This window comes from Protopterus annectens, chromosome 7.part0 (assembly GCF_019279795.1).
Source record: "Protopterus annectens isolate FY-2018-M chromosome 7.part0, PAN1.0, whole genome shotgun sequence".
Classification (NCBI taxonomy): domain Eukaryota; kingdom Metazoa; phylum Chordata; order Ceratodontiformes; family Protopteridae; genus Protopterus; species Protopterus annectens.
This window is the reverse complement of record NC_056739.1, coordinates 823,876,897-823,899,403: the sequence shown is the minus strand read 5'-3', so window position 1 is coordinate 823,899,403 and position 22,507 is coordinate 823,876,897. Positions and strand designations below refer to the sequence as shown.

General features: G+C 42.0%; 1 protein-coding gene across 1 annotated transcript in view; it reads right to left on the bottom strand.

Annotated features, from left to right (window-relative positions):
- Window positions 1-16,221: 16,221 nt before the first annotated feature.
- The window catches only part of COPS6 (COP9 signalosome subunit 6), an 839,183-nt gene continuing 832,897 nt past the window's right edge, over window positions 16,222-22,507 (bottom strand). The window contains exon 10 of the mRNA XM_044077362.1: window positions 16,222-16,769. Coding sequence (XP_043933297.1) covers window positions 16,629-16,769 — 141 coding nt within the window. The 3' untranslated portion in view covers window positions 16,222-16,628. The remainder of the gene's footprint in view (window positions 16,770-22,507) is intronic.

The following is a 22,507-nucleotide window of genomic DNA, read 5'->3' as shown; positions in this document are numbered from 1 at the left end:
CAGTTGGCTCCACATGGGAGTCGGAAGCGGCCTGTGGCTCTGAGGTAGTGGCTATCAGGGGCTGCGAAAGTGCCTCACTGAGAACCGGCGAACCAACGACTAGCTTAGAGGAAGCCTCATTGTCGGTTTTGGACCTCGGATGCCTGTCCCTGTCTTTATCCTTGCGTTTTTTATAGACTCCAGTCGTCGACTGTTCTGCCGGCATTGTATAGTTGAATCTGCGGCCAAAGTAGTGAAAGGCAAAATCATACCGACGCTTAATAGTGCGTTGGTTAAATCTAGCACAAATATGACAACAAGCAACGTCGTGGTCAGGGCCTAGGCAAGGAATACAGTAAGAGTGAAAATCCTTATGAGGTATATTTGCTTCCCACAAGAAATACAATTGTTAACTTTTTCTGACATCGGTCTGGAGCAAGAAAAAAGTTTCCCCAACAGGGTACTTAGCTTTAAAGACGACTTCGGATCTGAAATTCGAAAATCTCAGGAGTAGGCCGACTGGCACTTGCGAACTACTTTTGCTTCGGGCACCGCGCGGCAAGAAAGATGGAAGAAAATGGCGTTGGCTGCATCTTACATACCCCTGCGCACTGACGTCAGGGAAGAAGCAACAGTAACCGACGCCGGACAAGGACTTTGGAATTCAGGCTGACTGCGGGTAGCCTGCCAGCAGGATAACCCAAGTGTAATGACTGCAACAGTGAAACACGATGAACATCTAGGTAGCAGAAGTGTATATTTTTTACCAAAATGGTCTAGTATCATACCTTCACTATCATTTGGCAAGGGGTTCTTGGATGAACGCCCACTGTTTCCCTTGTTGAACTCAAGAGACACCACAGTTGGGTCCCATCACTGGTTATTTAGGGGTGTCAACCCCCCTACAGAAACAGTCTGGAATTTGGGAATCATGCTGCAAAGACATGTCCAAAAACACATCATCCAATACTTCATGGACTGGATGAATACCCAAAGGTCTTAGCTCACTAAGACAGAGAAATTTTCTCCACCTGTTCCAGGCCTGATGGAACTCTCTGGGTTCCCAATTGAAGGACTCTTTCATCTTGTGAAATGTGTCCCCAAAGGGTATATCCTCAGAAGGAAGCTGAAGACAAGGTGTCTTCATAAGCTAAATCAAGGCATTGTTAGGAGGGTAAGTATTCCACACAAGTTAATTCCTACTCCTCAAAATCACAGGAATTTGAATCCCACTGGCGGGGGGGGGGGTCCCTTTTTCTTTTTCCAAAGGATGTTCATTCCACAAGTTCCTTTTCCAGGGAAGGCTTCATGGATTAAATAAAATCCATGAAATCCTGAATCAGTCTGATAAGATCCATTAGGGTAATCTGGGTTGCAAGGGCAACCCCAAATGCTGCTTCAGCTTGAGAGGCTTAGGCTTGGGCCTGGCAGACAGCAAGGCATCAAGACATGGACCGGTGCCCACATTCTGAAACTAGGCCCCAGGAAGATCCTCCCCAAGTACTATTAAGACAGATTCTGCCCTCACTCTCTTTAACCAAAACACTTGTGCCAGAAGCTGGAGCAAGTGAAATAGCCCCAGACCAACGCCTGCTTGTTTCTGGCTTGCAAGGATGTGGAAGGGAATGAAGACATGACGGCCTCCATAGGAGCTGGTGTCAGTGGCTTTGGGTCCAGCTGCCACTGATGTAGGGGGCTGCAAATGTGCCTTGCCTGGATCATAGATTATGAGCTGGGGTGGGGGGTTAAGACACTAGAGTGTTGTCAGTCTTCCTGACCCCCCTGTCTTTTAGGTGCTTCTCTTTGCTCTTTTTTGGCAAGTCTACAGAAAACACTGCATGCCTAAGCTTAACACTACCTTGAGTCAGAAGTCTGTTAAGGGAGTTGGATCTACATTTGCTGTATCGTTAAAACAGGCACAAAGCTCACATTTGAGACATTTTGCTCTGGGCTTAAACAGAACAAACAGTAGAAGTGAAAGACCTTGTATGGAATTTCTTCTCCACACTTAAAGAGGTTAACTTTAACTGAAATTAATCAGGCGAAATTATCAGGAAAAAAAAAAAAAAAACAAAGGCTCCCAATGGGGTACTTTGCTCAAATGATCTCTGGTAATTGGGCCTGACTGATGAACTGACAATGTAACAGACAACATTCTGTATTGGACTGATAAATGACAACCCCTTTATACTACTGACATCAGATACAGAGGACAAGCGTCTGATGGGGCAGGCAGGAGTTCCCATGACCCAGTACTACAAAAGTTAACTATGATGAACATATTGATATACCTGATACACTTGGTGAAGTCCAGGATGGGACAGAAGCCTTTCATTCCCTCTAGAACTAAGAAGAGGCAGATGAAAGAGAACCCCTAGCCCTGTTTTGGATAAGGTAGCATACCATAACTATAGACCACAAAGACTTGGGAAGAGCATTTCTTGCAAAAGTTGCATTCTACACTACTAGTGAACAATCCAATAGCAAACATTATTGGGGAATATGAAAACTGTATGATGTCCAGTTCTGCAAATTCAGTGAGTCAAAACTACTGAATATTGACTTCAGAGATCATTGACATTGCCATTTCCCCCATTCATGGAGTTAGTATTTATATTAGTTGTGGAATGGGTATCCCACGTGTTGGGGTGTACAGATGGCATGCCCCTCAAAAAAGTATATTTTAATAATTGTTGAAATTGATATTTAGTAATCTGGATTTGATTCATTAGGACTCTTGACACTTCTATGTCAAATCAAAATAAATCCAAATTATTGCTGTTAATAACTGGGGATTACCAAAATATAACAGTGGTTGGTGTCTATACAAGTACCTCACTTATCCAGGACTGAAAATGTGGACCTTAAATTACAGATGGGCAAGCGTATTACCTGAAATCCTTGTATTTTAGCAGGTGGCTAAGTCTCCCAGCATATTGCTGGGGCATTCTTCTTCATCTAGCAAAACTGATGCACAAGACCTTAAGTCTGGCCTTCATCATCATGTGGATTTTACTGCTAGGAGGGATAACATATTACACCTAGTATTAACAAATTCTGATGCAAGTCTCTTGGGCACACCAGTCATCTATATGATTATTGGGAACTGGAGTCATTAAATGATCACAACATAGCTGTGGACCGCCTAGCAAAAAGAGATCTAATTACACTGATTATAAGGGTCTATGTCAAATAAACGAATTGAAATGTCGACTGTTATATGGTCGAGACCATATGATCGACATTTCAAGTGTTCGAAGGTTGACTTTAATGGCGCCATACAGTGCAGAATGGGAGAATTTCACTTTTCTGCACTGAAGTGCGGTCTCTGAGTTGGTATATTTAAGTAGGGGGGTCTGGGGGGCACAGCCTGTTAAGGTATGTTTTTCTTTTCTTTCTTCATATGGTCTCGAACATATGGTATTCGACATTTTGAAAGTTCGAATATATAACATATACCCGATTATAAAGCTATTAATAGGGAACTGTTTGACTGGGGCTGGCAGACATATGTGAAGCATATAAGTGTTGTTCACAGTTGGAATTGCTTTAACATTAAAGCTAAAATAATTATTCAGTATATACGTACCCCCTAGTAAGAATACTTGCACTAAATATAATGCTTTAGCGGGATTAATAAAAACTTTCTTGTTTTTCAAGGAAGAAACAAAGCAATTTTTGTCTATTTACAGAAATCTTCTTATGTCTAAAGAACTGTATCTTTCCCCGCCACCTAGATGCAACAGAAGCTAACAATATACAGTGGCACAAAATGGAATATAACAAATTTAGATCTGAAGCTAGAAATGGCATAGAAAAGATACAAACTCAGTTTGGTTAAGCACACTCAGGATAATGGGAAATCACTTTTACAAATATACAAGGAATTCTTCTGAGGGACAAACTAACAACCTTACCATAAAAAATAACAATACCATTATTACAACTGAAAAGAAAGTACAGTTTTGTACCAACCATAAATGTAGATGTTCGAGTGTATACACTGCTGCAGTCATTACACTTGGGTTATCCTGCCGTCAGACGGTCCCCTCAGTCGGCCCAAGTTCCAAAGTCTTGGTCCGGCGTCGGTTGCTGTCACTTCTTCCCTGATGTCAGTGCGACAGGGGTATATAAGACGCAGCCGACGCCATTTTCTTCAATTTTTCTTGCCCCAGATGTCAGGTGCCCCCAAAAAGGTAGGCAATGTAAATTGCTAATAAAACATACATAAGAAAAGCAATCAAAAACTTTCAGTTACCAGCAAATACTCCCCATAGGTAGCAAAGGGTAGAAGGCCTAGGTAAGTACCAACAAGGAAGAGGGGAAGGAGGGAGGGTAACCTAGACTGCAGCAGTGTATACACTCGAACATCTACATTTATGGTAGGCACAAAACTGTACTATGTTCGTGTTACACTGCTGCAGTCATTACACTTGGATAGAATCCCAAAGCTGAGGCAGGGTGGCTGGTTCTATAAGGCATTAGGGGTGGCTATAAGGCCCTGCAGCACTGCAGTGGCAAAGCCAGCTCTGGATTTAGAATAAAGAGGCAGATGGTAATGCTTGGTGAAGGTATGTACAGAACTCCAAGTTTCTGCTTCCAAAATGTCCTTGGTAGGTACTCCTCTGAGGTAGGCAGTTGAAGTGGCTATTACCCTGGTGGAATGAGACCTAATGCTGTTAGGTACAGCTTTCCCATGGTGTGTATAGCAGAAACGTATACAGTGCCCTATCCATTTTGAAATGGTCTGTTTTGAAATGGCTTTTCCCTGTGCTCCTGCAGCATATGCTACAAACAATTGCTCAGTTTTCCTGAAGGCTTTAGTTTTGTCCAAGTAGAAGTGTAACTGCCTGTGTATGTCCAAGGAATGCAGAAGTCTCTCCCCTTTATTCTGTGGATTTGGATAAAAAGTTGGCAAGTGAATAGTTTGGTTTAGAGCCACACTTGATACCACCTTTGGCATAAAAGTAGGGTTTGTTCTTAAAGACACCCTGTCTTGGTGGAAAATGATGACAGGTTCCACTGCCATTAGTACCTGTAATTCTGAAACTCTTCGTGCTGAGGTTATTGCCAGGAGCAGAGCAGTTTTCCAAGAGACATATTTTAAGTCTGCTGAGTTAAATGGCTCAAAAGGAGGTAAAGTTAATTTTTCCAAGATGAAGTTGAGGTCCCAAGTTGGAGTTTGTGCTCTACGGGGCGGTCTTATGTTTTTAGCCCCTCTGAGGTACTGTCTTAGCAAAGGATTAGAAAAAAATGGTGGGTCAGTGTTGTAATGAGCAGAGATGGCAGAGGTGTGGATCTTAATGGATGAAAAGGAGAGGCCTTTGTCCAGCATCTTAGTTAAGTATTGTAGTATCTGAGGAATATTTGGGACAAGAGGGTCAAGGCTGTGAGCCTGGTTCCAGGCACAGAATCTTTTCCATTTATCCGAATAGGCTTTCCTGGTGCTAGGCCTTCTGGCCTCCAGAATGACATCCATAACAGCTTTGGAGAGAGGCATTGCTTGCTTGACCAAGGAATCTGCCATGCAGCCAGATTAAAGTCTTGAACTGGCTGTGAAGTGTCTGATTGTTTTGCTGAGTCAGAAGATGTGGGATTTGAGGCAAAATCCATGGTGGACCTTGTGCTAACTTCTTTAAGATTGGGTACCAGTGCTAGCGAGCGTGGCCAGTCTGGGGCAATCAGGATCATCTTTGGCTTTTCTTGTCTGGCTTTTAGGAGTACTTCTGAAAGGAGTGGTAGTGGTGGGAAAGCATATACTTGTAGGTTTTTCCAGCTGAATGAGAGGGCATCCACTTTCCATGCTTGTGCATGGTAAGTCCTTGTGCAGAATTTCTGTAGCTGTTAATTCATTGGGGATGCAAACAGATCTATGTCCGGGCTCCACCATTTTTGTGTTATCATTCTGAATATTTGTGGATGTAATTTTCACTCGTGCGGATCCATGATGTTTCTGCTTAAGTCGTCTGCCAGTGTGTTTTCTCTCCTGGCAGAAATTGTGCTTGCAGATGAACTTGATAGGTTAGAGCTGTGTTCCACAAGGTCATGGCTTGTCTGCAGAGGGGATATGAATGAGTGCCCCCTTGCTTGTTTATGTAGCACATAACTGTGGTGTTGTCTGTCTTTAGTAGTAGTTGTCCTGGATGCAGAAGGTCCTTGAAAGCTATAAGGGCATTTTGTACAGCTAGCATCTCTTTTTGATTGATGTGAAGATGCCTTTGTTCTGCGGGCCACTTGCCCTGAATACATTTTCCTGCCATGTGTGCTCCCCAGGCGTAATCCGAAGCATCTGTTTTCAGTGTTTGCCTGGCTGTGGGTTGAGTGAAAGGCTGTCCCTTGTTGAGGTGACAGGCTTGAGCCCACCATCAAAACTCCTGTTGAAGGCAAGGAATAAGTGGTATTACTGTTTTCAAACTGTGACAGTGTTGAGACCAGACACTCTTTGGGTACCGTTGTAGTTTCCTCATATGCAGTCTGGCATATGGAATTACAAGTATGCAAGATGCCATGTACCCCAAGGCCTGCAGAATATTGCTTGCAGGGAGTTGGGTTTTTGTTGCCATCAATTGGAAATATTGAGTCAGTTGTCCTTGCTTGTCTGGTGTGAGATAAGCCATCTGGGCCGTTGTATTTAAGCTGGCACCCAGGAATATTATCTCTTGTGAGGGCACTAGTTTTGACTTATTTTCATTTACTGTGTACCCTAGGCAAATTAGCAATCTTTTTACAAACACCAGATGCTTTAGAAGAATGTCTTTGCTCCCTGCTTGAATAAGGCAGTCATCCAAGTATGGGTAAATTTGAATTCCTTTTTGTCTGCAAAATGCAATTAGTGGTGCCAGGCATTTTGTAAAGACCCTAGGCGCAGTAGATAAGCCAAAGGGCAGTGCAGAGAATTGGTAATGCATTGAACCAGCTAAGAATCTGAGTTATCTTCTGCAATTTTGTCTGACAGGGACATGTAGGTATGCCTCCTTGAGGTCCAAAGTTACGAGGCAAGCTTTCTTGCCTGGCATGGGAAGAATCTGCTGTAGTGTCAACATTTTGAATTTTGGAACATCCAGGTAAGTATTCAGAGAAGAAAGATCCAGAATGGGCCTCCAGGCTTTGTCCTTTCTTGGAACCAGAAAGAGTCTTGAGTAAAATCCTTGTCCTTGCTCCTGTGTTGGTACCTTTTGAATAGCTCTCATGTCCATGAGTGCTGTAATTTGTCTTTGAGCCTTTGCCCATTGATTTGGTGGCAGATTTGGCATTCCTTTTAACCTTGGCAGAGTGTGAAAGTGGAACCTGTAACCCTGAGATACAATATTGAGAACCCATTTGTCTTTGGTGATCATATGCCAATTGTGACAGAAAATTGCCAGTTTCCCCCCCAAGGGGGCTGCCAAGAGAGAAGTGCTTGGTAGCTGTAGTGGGAAGTCATTGGGGCTGTTTTTTATAAGGTTGAGGGCCATCTTCCCCTTCTTTCTGGGTTGAAGCACCCCATTGTCGAGGCCTGTAAGAACCTTGTGGTTGACCACAGCCTCTTGGAAGTCTGTATCTGCCCCTTTGAGGTCTGTCCGAAACTGGAAAGGACCAATTTTTTGTTGGCCAATTTCTGCTAAATCGAGGAGGCTGAACCTGTAAGAAATCCTTCACCGTTTGCATAGATTTTGCCTTATCCTCCATTTTCTTTAATACCTCTTCTGCCTTAACTCCAAATAAAACATCCTGCTGCAAAGGTGCATCCAATAATTTTGCTTTAACATGATCTGGTAAAGTCTGCTCTTTTAACCAAGTGTGTCTTCTAATGACAGACCCTGTAACTGCTGCTCTACAGGAGGCCTCTAATGAATCAAAACCACATTGCAAAGTATGTTTTCCCACTTGTTCAGCTGCATGCAATAAATCCTGCATTTCCTTATAGTTAGGAAGATCTGATTTTGGAAGCATTTTTTGTTTCAACCGAGACATCAAAAATTGCTGATATTTAAGCATGTGAAACTGGCAATTTAAGGCCCTCATTGCTAAAGTTGCAGATATATATACTTTCCCCCCCCATCTGTCTAATGCTCTGGAATCTCTGTCAGAGGGAACTGGATTTTTTGCTGTAGAGGCCTTTACCCCTTTGGGACCCTGGGAAATAATTTCAGGGTCAGCAACAGGGCTTTTATAAAGAAATTTGTGAGAGTCAGGGTCTCTGTAGTATCTGTCTGGCTTAACTGGAACAGGAGGTAAAGAATCAGGATTTAAACTGGATTCAGAATACACATCATCCACAATATCTAACACTGGCGGAATAGCAAGGGGTCTGTGTTGAGGTAATAAAAGAAAATCTCTGAGCCTTTTCTTGGATTCTGAATAATCCTGGCCCACCCAATGGAAATGCTCCCTCATGGTATGTAAGGTTTCCCCAAAGGAGTAGTCCTCTGGTGGAGAGGCTGAAGGAATTGATTCCTCAGCATCAGAATCCTCATAAGGGGGTAAAGAGTATCCTTGGTCTGAGGATGAATCTGAAGAGATGGACACCTGGTCGGATGAGTTATAGTCTGCATCCTGTCTAGGCCTTTTTTCAGGAGGAGGGTGGGACCCCCTGATCAGAAAAATTAAGTCTTTGGCCATTTTGAGCATCTGTTTCTTAGGCATGGAGGCCTGATGTGATGAATGTTGAAGTTGTTTCTTTGTTTTTAAAGGGGTTTTAGACTTAGCAGACGATTTAATGGTTAACTGAGTAGGTCTGAAAAGCTAAGGCCAAAACCAAAATTCCAAACATACCTGCACCAAAAATATGTACAATATATATCAAATTACCAGAATATAACCTCACCTACACAACCACCTGTGGATCCTCGAACATCTACATTTATGGTAGGTACAAAACTGTACTATGTTCTTCATTCCACATTGCTGCAGTCCCTTAGAATCCCAAAGCAGAGGTAGGAGGCTGGCAAATCATAAGGAAGCAGGAACTGACAACATGCCTTGCAAAATAGCTGTGGCAAAACCAGCCCTAGACTTAGAGTAGAGAGGAAGGTGATAATGTTTAGAGAAAGTATGCACAGAACTCCAAGGCTGCCTCCAAAATATCCTTAGTGGCCACTTAGAAATGCTGTAGAAGTGGCAGTAGCCCTAGTGGAATGAGGCTAATTCCAGCTGGAATCTCCTTGCCATGATGGGAATAACAAAATGCAATGCAAAACCCAATCCACCTAGAAATAGTTTGTTTTGACACAGGCTTGCCCCAAAGCAAAAGAAACAAACAACTGCTGAGACTGCCTAAAATCCTTAGTCCTGCTCAAATAATAACGCAATTGCCTGTGTACATCTAAAGTGTGCAAAATCTTTTCCCCTTTATTTTGGGGAGCTGCATAAAAGTAGGCAAATGAATAGTTTGGTTTAAAGCCACACTAGAAACCACCTTAGGCATAAAGGAAGGATAAAGATACCCTATCCTTATGAAAAATCAAAAGGCTCTACCGCATGGGGCCTGCAACTCAGAAACCCTTCTTGCAAAGTCTTCCATGACAAATATTTCAATTCAGCAGTAGCAGAGTAAGTTTCTCCAACACAAAATTGAGATCCCAAGCAGGGGGGTCTTATATTCTTTGCCCCTCTAAGAAATTGCTTGAACAAAGGATCGAAAACAATGGTGGGTCACAATCATAGTGAGCTGAAATTGCTGCAGCATGAATCTTAATGGAAGAGAAAGACAAACCTTTGTCCAATAACTCAGTTAGATATTGAAGAGCCACACTCAAATTAGGCTCAGAAATCTCCAAATTGTTTCTCTTCCATTTTCACTTTCCTTGTACTAGGTCTTCTGGCTTCCATAATCACATTTAAAACTTGTTGAGGAAGTTGAGACCTGTCTTTCAAAACAGAATATGCCAGGCTGTTAGATGAAGAGATTGAAGCTTGACATTGAGCAGGTGACCGTCCCTCTGAGACAACAGGTGTGGAATCAAGGGGGTAAAAAGCCCAGGAGGCCTCTTACCAGACTCCTCAGTGGGGGTACCAGTGCTGCCGAGGCCAATCTGGAGCTATTAAAATCATCCTTGGCTTGTCTTGTCTGACCTTTAGAAGCACCTTTGGGAGAAGAGGCAGAGGTGGAAAAGCATACACATGAAGATTTTTCCAACTGAAAGAAAGAGCATCCACTTTCCAAGCTGTGTGATGAAACCTCTTTGTGCAAAACTTTGGCAGCTGGTGGTTTAGTGAGAAGCGAAACAGATCTATGTCTGAGTTCCCCATGACACTGTCAATTTTGAAATACATGAAGATCCAGTTTCCACCGTGGGGGATCCATGATTTGTCTGCTTAACACATCTGCTAAGGAGTTCTGTGCTCCGGCAGAAACCTTGCCTGAAGAGTTAGTTGCAAGCTTCTCCCATAAAATCATTGCTTGCCTGCACAATGGGTAAGAATGTGTTCCCCCTTGTTTGTTGATGTACCACATGACAGTTGTGTTGTCTGTTAGAATCAACACCTGCCCTGGAAAAGTAACTCCTTGAAAAGCCATTAATGCAAACTGGACTGCTAACATCTCTTTCATGTTGATATGTAGATGCTGTAGTCTGGCAGGCCACTTGTCTTGTATCCACTTTCCATTTAGATGAGCTCCCCAAGCAATGTCTGAGGCATCTGTCGTTAGAATCTGCGCCTCGCTGGCGGGTCACAGAGAGTCCCTTGTTTAGGTGACATTCCTGAGCCCACCACAAAAATTCCTTTTGAATGCAAGGTATTATTTGAATGACAGTGTCCAAATCCTGGCAGTGCTGTGTCCATACATTTGAGATACCATTGCAGCTTCCTCATATGCAGTTTGGCATTGGGAAGCACCAGAATACAAGAATGCCATGAACCTAAGGCTTTGAGGACTGTCCTTGCAGTCAGCCGGACTGAAGAGATAGTTGATGGAAGTAACTGGAAAGATTCTTTTGTTTGTCGGCCATCTGGGCTGCTGTATTCAGTCTCACACCCAGAAAGCACATGTCTTGAGAGGGTACTAGACTGGACTTTATTTCGTTCACAGAATACTAGGCATCTTAGCACTGCTATGACATAATCCAAATGCTGTAGAAGGTCTTCCTTTCTTGAGCTAGAATCAGGCAGTCGTCCAAGTAAGGATAGATTTGAATTCCTTTTAGCCTGAAGTAAGCTATCACTGGAGCCAGAACCTTTGTGAATACTAGTGGATAAGCCAAAGGGCAATGCAGAGAACTGATAATGAGAATTTCACTTCCTGCAACTTAGTCTTATAGGCACATGAAGGTAAGCTTCCTTGAGATCTAAAGTTACCATCCAGTGATCCTTGCCCAGCAGAGTAAAAAAAGCTGTAACGCCAACATTTTGAACTTGGGAATGTCCAGATAAGTGTTGAGGATAGATAAATCCAAAATTGGCTACTAGGAACAGGTAGAATAAAATCCTAGGCCTTTCTGGCACAGGAACTGGCTGAATGGCTGTGGAGCAACAGAGAAATTTGCTTGTGAGCCTCTTGTCTTTGTAGAGGAGAAATGTCTGGCATGCCTTTGAAAGGAGGCATGGTATGGAAATAAAACCTGTAACCGTGGTGAATGATATCGAATCCCATCTGTCTTGGGTAATTAAATCCCAATTTTTTTTTGAAAGAGAGACAGCCTTCTCCCCAAGTGTGTGCTAGGGGCGAGAATGTACTGGCAGCTGAAAAGGCAGGTCATTGTGTTTGCTTTGCCTCACCAGAAGTCTGTCCTAGGCCTAAAAACCTTGAGCTCCCCTACCACGTCTAGACCTACCCCCTAGACTGGGAATCATAAGCAGGATAAGTCCATCCCTTAGTAGGCCAATTTCTACTAAAGGAGGCTGCACCTGCAAAAATCCTTAACAGTTTGCATAGACTTAGCCTTGTCCTCCATTTTCTTTAAGACTGCTTCCACAAACCAAACAACACATCAGACTGCAAAGGAGCATCCAAAATCCTTGTTTTAACATGCTCAGCTAAATTCTGATCTCTCAACCAGGCATGCCTGCGAAGAACAGAACCAGTGGCAGCCACCCCAGGAGGCCTGCACAGCATCAAAACCACATTGCAAGGAATGTTTACCCACATGAACTGTTCAGACACATGAACTAAATCCTGCAACTCTTTACACTCAATACCTTCTGCCAGAGCATCCACCTTAGATTTTCAATGTGAAAGGAGATAATTCTGATATTTTAACATGTGAAACTGACAATTCAACGCCTCATGGCTAAAAGTGGAAGAAGTATACACTTTTCTTCCCCCATCTCAAAGCCCCTGCCTCTTTCTTTAGGAGGAACACAGATTTTTAACACAAGAGCCTTCACACCTTTAGGCCCCTGAGAGACAGTTCGGACTCTTAAAAAGATACTTATGAGCTTCAGGCACCCTATAGTCCTATCAGGCAGTAGGGGGGGGAGGCAAAGAAGAATCAGGATTGAGGGAAGCCTCTGCAAAACATCTTCCACCACATTCAGAACAGGAGGTATAGCTAAAGGCCTATGCTGGGGTAAAAACAAGAATTCTAAGCCTCTTCCTGAATCAGAGAAATCTTGACCTTCCCATTTAAAATGCTCCCTCATGGAATGCAGAGTCTCTGAAATGAAAAATCCTCAGGAGAAGCTGAAGGAGTAGAATCATCCACATCAGAATCAGAATAAGGAGGATACTCTGCAAGTCTTCAGCCAAGACTCAGAAGCCTCGAACATTGCTCAAAACTCTCAAACTCAGGTTCCACCCTAGGCCTCTTAGCATAGAACCTCTAATCATAGTAATCAAATCCTCTGCCATTTTAAGCATATGTTTTAGGCAAAGACCCACAGAAGCACTAGGAGAAACCCCCACTGAAGTTAAACTTGGCCTGCCTCTCAAAGAAGCCTTGGAAACAGAAGGGAAGGCTCTAACCACCTTAGGGAAGAGAGGGAAGAACAGCCACCTGAGAAGCCCCCTCAGCCTGGCCTACTTCGAGGATACATCCTAACAGTGTAAGTCTCCTCCCTGACTCTCCAAAGAAACACCTGGCAAAACCTCCGGCTCCACTGAGAGCTTCTAAAGATCCGGCGTCTGGGACTGTCGGTTCTTCCCTAGGCTTTGCTGCTTTGTCCCTCCGGCGGCATTTTATAATACAACGCTTCCCAAAACTAACCTGGCACAGTTAACCTTCTCTCTTAATAGTGCGTTTGTTAAATCTAGCACACGGCATCCAACAACGTCGTGCTCAGGCCTAAACAAGGTATACGGTATCTGTTTCCCAAGAAATACAGTTATTCACTTTTCTGACATCGTAAAATACTGAGGTCTGAAATCCAAAATAACTTTGATTCGGTCTGAAACTCTGACTTCAGAAACTTGCAAAATTGCTTCTGCATCGGACCATGCGGCAAAAGACTGAGGTACCCTAGTTAGGACTGCAGCAATGTGGAATGAAGAACATCACCCTCTGAAGCTGCGGGTTGTTCAGCTGCTCCGGATCCCTCTGAAGGGTTAGTCTCGGTGGGCTGTAAACCTGGTGTATCCGAAGGCCCAGCCATCTCCACGTGGGAGTCAGAGGCGGCCTGTGGTTCCAAAGAAGAGGTCATCAGGGGCTGCGAAGGCGCCTTGCTGAAAACCAGAGAACCGGCGACTGGCCTAAAAGAGGCTTCGTTGTCAGTTTTGGGCCTCGGATGCCTGTCCTTGTCTTTGCGCTTTTTGTGTATCCCGGTCGTCGGTTGTTCCGACGGCATGGTGTAATTGAATTTTCTGCCAAAATAATGTCGGGCAAAATCAAACCGACGTTTAATAGTGCGCTTGTTAAACCTAGCACAAAACCGACAACCTGTGATGTCATGGTCTGGGCCTAGGCATGGGATACAATAAGAATGGAAATCCTTATGAGGTACTTGCTTCCCACAAGAAATACAATTATTAACTTTTACTGACCTCGGTCTGAGGCAAGAAAAAGTTTCCCCAACGGGGTACTTAGCTTTGTAGAAGACTTCGGTTCTGGATTCGGAATGAAAATTTCAGGAGTCGGCCGACCGGCACTTGCGAACTGCTTTTGTTTCAGGCACCGCGCGGCAAGAAAGACTGAAGAAAATGGCGTCAGCTGCATCTTGTATACCCCTGTCGGACCAAGACTTTGGAACTCGAGCCGACTGAGGGACCGCCTGATTGCAGGATAACCCAAGTGTAATGACTGCAGCAGTGTAGCATGATGAACATCATTGTAGATACTCAAGTTTTTTTTCCTGATCAAGTGAACCTGAGACATTTACATTTCATCAAAAAAAACTCTGCTTGTCTGGTGTGTACCCTGTTACTGGAGAAGAATGGGTGAACAGACACAATTAATAAAATCAACATTTTTTTTCCATACTAGAGTTCCTGAACAATAGTACAAAGTCACCAAAAGGATATGTATGATTAGGTCATTAAACCTATTTAAAATGAGAAATATGCTAGGTTTAGGAAATGCTGCCATTATGGCTAGATCCAGAGGAATAAGGTTTGTTTACAACCTTTCATAAAGTAGAAATTGAGGTTCCACATTTTAAAGAAAATGGCAAACACTACCATTTTGCCCTATTCTATGAACTGCCATAAGCTTAAGAGTTCCTACTTTGGGGTTGTGGGGTTGCAGCTCTCCATACCAGGGATATGGAAGGTTTACACTCTGCTAACACAACTGTAAGAATTTCCTGTGTGTTGCTTACTGCATTACAGATTGTGTAGTACATGATGCATTTGGAAATGCATTACAAGGGTTTTCAACTTAAAAGTGCACAATATAACAAATGCAACAATTTTGTTCACTTTACACTATTTTACAGTTTTTTGTCTTACGTTTCGTGAGTTACAAAAAAAAAAAAAAGTTTTTGTTCTTAATTCAACTTCCACTGTGCAATAAAAACTTCACTTTGTGGTCGAAGACTTGATGTAATGAGTATTTCTGTATCCTGCTCTGTTCTACATCAGTATTTAAAACTATAATGCAAGTGATAGCAGTTCCACTAATGCAATTCTTGTTGGACTTTATCTGTTGCCTTTTGCTGCTCTAATGAAATTAGTTTTTTTTTCACTAGGTGCTTCTGTCTGCCCCCACCTACCAACCATCAGCACCCTCCTTCTAATAGGTGTTAGCCCAGTCATTCCCTATTGGTGACAACATGGTCAACAACTCAGGTAGCAGCTGTCTGAAGGCAGCTGTAACCTAGGCAGGCCATGACAGAGGACCTTCAGGCTTCTGCAGCCTTATCCCAACAGACCATCTGGAAAAACATCCCAAGGGACACAGAAGGGAGGGACAATCTATCCACTAATCCAATCCCCGCTTCTGATCCAGCTACTGCCGCATGGCTGACATGAGCATTTGTATCAACCTGCTGGTGTGCTATGCTCTCCAGTACATATGTTTGCTATCACACAAGCACCAATTAAGGCAGTGTAAAGTTCACATCCCAGTCCTAGCAGTTTTAAAGAATGAGGAAGCCAGAATTAGCCATTCAATTCCCAGCCACTTGCCGAGTTCCTCCAGCGTCCAAACCAATAATCAAGCTCAGTTCATCTAGGCTGTGCTCAGGGCATTCTGAAAATGAACAAGAGCTATAGCAAAATTAGTCAGAGTTACTACTGCAGTTTCAAGAATGAAATTCAGAAAATCTATTTTCAGTGTATTAAGAAAGAATACAGACTAATGCATTGGGCAGTTTTTGCTTTATACTTTGTTTTTTATTTTTTTCTTGGTGGTGCAGTGGGGTAGTGTTGTTGCCTCACAGCAAGAGGTTCTCCCGTTCGATTCTCGGCTGGAGTGCGGGGAGTGCCTTCTGTGTGGAGTCTGCATGTCCTCCCCGAGGTTGGGTGGGCGTTCGAAAGACATGCATAAATGGGCGTGCCTTCGTTGAAGGTTGAGCGTCGAGCTGGCACCTCGGCGTTCGTCAAAATCTACTGCCAATCATTAGCAGACCGGAGTTCCACTGTGGCGACCCCTAATTGGGAAAATCCAAAAGACAACAACTTTCTTTTTTATTTTTCTATTTATTTGATTGTTTTGCAGACCTAACTTGCCAATCCTGACTCACCCTTTACAAATGATAACCTAAAAAAGTCAAGTGCCTTGTTCTTAAGAGGAGTAGGAAACTTATGGCCTAGCTCTGAAAGTACAGGCATCACAAATACAGATATGTTTTCCCAAAGAGAAAAATGAATGCTGTTTTAGCTTAAAGAAAAAAAAACTCACAAAATCAGTGATGAAACAAACAGCATTCACAGCAGGAACATCAAGAACATCAGATTTGATATGTTGTTTATTATAAACAGTGGGAGAAAAACAAATATTAAGTCAGACATGTATAGCATCATGAGCTCATCCAGAAACAGACAGTAACGTTCATCCTACGAATGCTGGTTTTCTGCACTCAAGGAAAATGTCCTATGTCCAATGCATAAACTCTGTTGTACAGCTTCAAGGGTCTGATACACAACCTTTTCTTCCTCAGACAGATTTTCTGGTTTAAAAACATGTTTTCTTTCTACAGGTCAAAAGCCTATTTCACAGCGTAAGCACAAGAGACAGTAAGCTCCTGTCACAGTCATTTGCTGTCTTCTGTGATGATCTAACAGGCACATGTACCCAAAGTGCTTGTATCATCATGTAGGTTTTGGATATTTTTCTTTTTGTCCATTTAAAGTTCTGTCAAAAGAAAAGCCCCCGCATACGACGACCAATTCCCTGTCGATCATACAAAATGTTGAATTTGTTCACAAACTGACTCATTGTGTTGCAGCTTTTGGTGATGGTGCCAAGGTAGGCCATGAGTCCCACGTCATTACATTGCTGAAACAAAAAGATAAAATGATTACCATAACTGACCTACATGACACAAAAAAGGCAGTGCTCCTTCACAAATTCCATTTTATGGAGTGGTGCAAGAACTCGAGTAACAATAAATATAGTGCACAAAGGGCTTCTTACTCACTTAGTAGAAGTCCAGGTTTGCACAGTTCAGTAAAGCAGGCAGCTTTCTATTTTAATTATCAGATGCATGTTTCCATCATTAGTGTTAAGGAAAATGTCAGCTAAGGAATCATAAATCCTTCATAGAAGACTTCCAAGATGGCTGCACAATGAGTAACAGCTCAAGTCTAGCTCTCCCAGTGTGAAAACAGAAACTCAGCAGAGGAGTCCAGTGGACTTTTGTATTTCTGGGTAAATTTCAATAACTGGCTATTAAGTGCACTGCATGGATGCCAGAAAAAAAAAGAAATACAGAGGACCTGAAGGAAAATCAGCTACAAAAGGTGAGGAAAAAAAAAGGACCGAAAGTACTACAGCTGGTTCAGCACAAAGCAGTGCAGGCTCCAAACATGACTTCCAACAACCTAGAGGAAAGCATAAGAAAACTTCTCACAGACTTGGTTAAAATAAACAAAACACTGATGATGTATATCAACTCAAACAAAAACAGGTTGGAAAATGGAAGAAGCTTTAAAAGCAGATATTCAGATAAGGTGATAATACTGCAAACATCAGAGGTTGAAATGAAGGAAAGGCTGGCTGAGTATAAGATAACTCAAGAAGAGACGTTTCAAAAAATAACAGAATTAGAGGACACAGCACGTAGGAAGAAAACTGATTTTAAGCTGTACCAGAGAAGCTGGAAGGAATACACTACATTAGTTATGAAAGCACAGATAAGGAACTGGACTGATATTCCACAGCAGGGGTTAACCAAAATGGTATGTAGTATGCATGCTCCAAACCTGGCTATGAGAAAGCAACCTAGACATTTAATAGTAAAGATGCAATTCCACTAGCAAGAGGAGTTGATTCTGACAATACTGTGGCAGAAGGATAAAGTACTAATAGTGGGAGACAGCATTGTGATTTTGGAGAATGATTGCTCATTGTACACCAGGCAAAAGAGGACTAAATTTATTCCACTATTCAGGGAATGTTGAGAAGCAGGAGTGGGATTCAAACTGCTATACCCAACTAACTTCAAAATATTCTTCCTTGGAGGGAAGAAATCATTTTTTGATGAATACATGCTAAGAAGGAAATAGAAAAGTTTGTCCAACAAAAAGTGAGCTGTGAAGCAGGAGATTCTGCTTTTTGTTCCTCTTGTAACAGACCACTGACAGACTGCCAGTGAATCCTTTTTCAATGTTTCAATGGAAAATGCTGGAGAGGAGGAAGGGAGCAGGATAGCTGACTAGAACTGAGAGTACATTAGAAAGGAAGCAGAGACAGGATTTGGGAGATGGAGATGAACAGGAATAAAACAACTTGGAAACTATCAAATGTGGTATTACAAAGCAATAATTACATCCGTGAAATATGACAGAATACATGCCCTACTTCAAGTCATGAATGTTTGAAAAAATACTTAGGGGAGGGGAAAAGGAAGGAGAATTGACTGTAAGTAAACCATTTTTTAACAGTACTATTTTTACAGTGTATGATTTTTCTTTGTATAACGTATTCTCAGTTGTTTTGAGTGAAATGGGGATACTATGGTAAACAAGTGCTCCTGTTTTTTTTCTGTTTTGCTTTCTCCCTTCTCTCCTTCTTGTTCAGTTTAAAGAAATGTAACAAAAAAAAAGTCTAGTTAAAAGAGCATGACAAAAGAAAAATCAATGTGTTTTTTTTCTCATTCTTGCATGGGGGGAGTGACTGGATTAAGACCCTTAGCTTGATCTAGTAACTAGTTTTAAGAGAAAGCAAGTACATGAAAAAGAATACTGAATATTATAAAGCTTTTTTCTAGCAAATAAATGTATGCTTAGTAGCAATTCTGTATCTGGTCCTCATGTCTCCATGGAGACAATCTGATAAAGAGGGAATGGCTACAATCTGATAAAAAGAAATTGGCTACAATCTGATAAAAAGAAACTGGCTAGGAGATGATGTTCTCTGAAAGCATTCAGTGTTTTCCCAGCTGGAAGACATATAAAGGTAAGACAAAAACAGAGAGCACTTAGTAAAAGCACAGGTTATACCATGGATAACCTTTCTTTTAGGTTAACTCAACTGTCGGGGTGGCGGTCAGTTTAGGATATTTGTTCCCTTTTGGAGACTAAAACATCAATATTTGAAGATGTACATCATTTTGTGTGTTAGTATTAAGTTTATAGCTTTTAGGTCTATTGAGATGTGTTTTTTTGTGGGATTTCAATAAAACAAAGTTTTGTAAGATGTGACACAGGCTCAAATGGCTACAACAAGAAACAACTATATAAAAAAATCAACTTAACAAGCAGTGTATGCACGTTAACACAAAAGCTGGAACTAGACAAACTAAAAAGCTGTTAAACATAAAAGGTGGGAATATTAACTTTTTAATATAATGATGCTTTCTGCAATGTCTTTAAATGTCAATGGTCTCAGAGATAAATACAAAAAAGAAAGAGTAGTGAACTATATTAAAAATGTACAGTGGGAATAGCTATGCTACAGGAGATGCACTTGGAAAGAACATGTGAATTTGATAGAGAAAGGTTTTCAGAATGGTTATTCAGATGAATACCTGGGACAAAAGGAAACAGGAGTACTTATATTAATTGTAAGAGGAACGCCAATAGTGATAGGGAAGAGGATAAAAAGATAATAATGGCAGACTTGTAGTACTAAGGAGCTACTGGCAAGGGAGGAGAATTACTTTGGCATGTATCTGTATTCCATCTAAAACTGCTATGATGGAGCTTAAGAAAATGCTGGAAGAAATAACCAGCTTTCAGCAAGGAATATTACTTATAGGCGAGGACTGGAATTTGATTTGCAACGGTGAAGATGTGTCTGGGGACCCAGAAGGGAAAGTATAACAAAGGAAGGTAGCCTTTTGAAGAAATTTATGAAAATATCTGGCATGGTAGATGTGAATTCAGTATTAGGAGTTCGGAGTGAATTTACATACTATTCCCTATGATACAAAAACTGGGCTAGGCTAGACAGAATTTACATTTCACAGGAATATGTGCATTTAAATGAAGGTCTTGATATGCACCCAATAACTATTTCAGATCATGCACCAATAATAAGTAAAGTAAAAACACACGGTAATGAAATAAAAATGAGACACTGGTGCTTTCTAATCTGTTGAAAAGAGAGGAATTTAAGGAATGGGTTTTGGCAATTATTCAGGAGCTATTACAGAAGATAGAGAGTTCTTCTGAAAATATAGCTAGGGAGTGGAATAAAATTAAAGTGGAGCTTAAAATAGAGTGGAAACAAAAGAAAGGGAGCTATGGTTAAGAAATAAGAATTATTTAGAGGAACTAAAAAGTTATGTACTCACCATAATGTTTCATGTTTGTTGTCCATAATCTCACCTTCATTCTTGATGTTTGTTCTGACTCTGCCGCATACTAAAGCTTGAGATCTTTCACTGGCTCGAGGCTATACCCTATTGTGACAGTTACCCAGATCTCGTTTGCAAATACCCATCACTAGACTATCTAACCCACTATGGTACACAATAATACTCTGTGCATGTCTCATGAGACATGAAGGGAATCAGAGAACTTATGACCAATTCCAAAAATTTCCTCTCGATCCTCCAGAAGGGGGAAGGAGGGTGGAATGAAAGAATGAAGGTGAGATTATGGACAGTAATCATGGAACATTATGGTGAGTATATAACTTCTTTATGTTATGTTGTCCTATCTCGCCTTCATTCTTGATGTTTGGGACAGCGTCCCCAGCACCTTCTTTTTCGGGAGGCTCAAGGGAATAAACTCTTCAGAACAGTGGAACCAAAGGAAGCCCTGTTCCGGGAGGCCACATCTACTTTGTAACGAGTGATAAAGGTATAAGGGTTAACCCATGTGACAGTAGCACACATTGAATCTAAGGGTAGTCTGGCTTGAAAGGCAGTAGAAGTCAACAAAGCTCTAGTCGAATGGCCCCAAATATGTCCTGGCAATTGCTTATGTTGAGAACTATATGTATAAGTAATAGTATCTGTAATCCATTTGGATAAAGTGACTTTTGAAACTGAAGTTCCTTTTCTATTTTTCGAGAATGAGACAAACAGTTGGTCCGATTTTCTAAAGTGCTTTGTTCTGTGTAAATAGAAGCGTAACTGCCTATGGACATCCAATTGGTGAAGTTTATACTCTGCCTTGTTGCCACACTTGGGGAGAAAGACAGGTAGTTCAATAAACTGATTTAAATTGGACTCAGAACAGACTCTGGCCAGAAAGGAAGGATTAGGTCTGAGAGAGAGAGACTCTCTTTGTGGAAGATCAAATAGGGAGGATGGATAGATAGAGCTTGCATTTTTGAAACTCTCCTAGCTGAAGTAATGATAGTTAAAAAGATTGTCTTCAAAGTTAAGAACTTTAGTGGGCAAGAGGCAGCTGGCTCGAAAGGGGGGAGAGCAAAAGCAGTCAGTACCAAATTTAGATCCCATGGAGATGGTGGTTCTTTTATTGGTGGTCTTAAGAGGAATGTACCTCTCAAAAAAGCTTTGCATATTATACGAGACATTATATTGGATCCCATGTCTCCTAAGTTCGATATTGCAGTTAGTGGTACTCGTATAGTGGCCGTAGCTGGTCCCCGATTAAAGGTTTTTGCTAAAAATTCCAGAATTGTAGTTATAGGGGCTGAAAAGGGATCAATATTATTTTTGTCAGTCCAACAAGAATACCTTTTCCATTTGTTAGCATAAAGTTTCCTAGTAGCAGTTTTGTGCGATGAAACTAGGATGTGATGCACTGCTGGGGACATGTCTGGAAGCCTAGCTAAGATGGGAAGTGGAGAAACCAAGCTGTCAGCTTGAGGGTTTGAACGGAGGGATGGAGCTTTCCTGACTGATGAGTCACAAGATGTGGTACTGGGGTCCAGGATCCAAGGCTCTTCCTGGAGATGGGGGCCGTAAGAAGGGGAACAATATCTGATAAGGCCAGTACAGAGCGATGAATTAGCCTGCAACTCAACGATATGGCTTTCTGAAAAACTTTGGGTATTAGTGGAAATGGGGGAAATGCATAAAGAAGTCCCGGGGGCCAATCATGAACAAGTGCATCCCTGGGTGACTGCCCCAGAGGGGGAACTGGGGCAAGATTGCTGCTGCATTTGGCATTCATGGACATGGCAAAGAGGTCGCAGCAGTGCTGGCCCCACTTATGAAAAATTTGGTTTGCAATTTCCTGTTTCAAAGACCATTCTTGCGGCATAAGAATTGCCCTGCTTAATTTGTCCACTATCACGTTGGATTTCTCCGGAATATGCGTTGTGATCAAAAAGCATTAAGATAATGCTCATTGCCATACTCTGAGCCTCTTGACAGAGGGGGTACGATTTGGTTCTGCCTTGTTTGCTGATACACCGCACGACGGACATATTGTCTGTCTGAATTGCAATCGTCCCTGGTGGAAGAGAAGTCTGGAACACCTGCAATGCCAGAAGCACCAATCTCATCTCTAGAATGCTGATGTGCAAGTGGTATTCATGTTCCTGCCAAGTCCCTTGGACAGTCTGTCCCAGATAATGCCCACCCCCCACCCTATCTGGGAGGCATCCGTGATCACTGTAGCTATGGGTTGGGAAAGAACAAACAGTCTATCTAT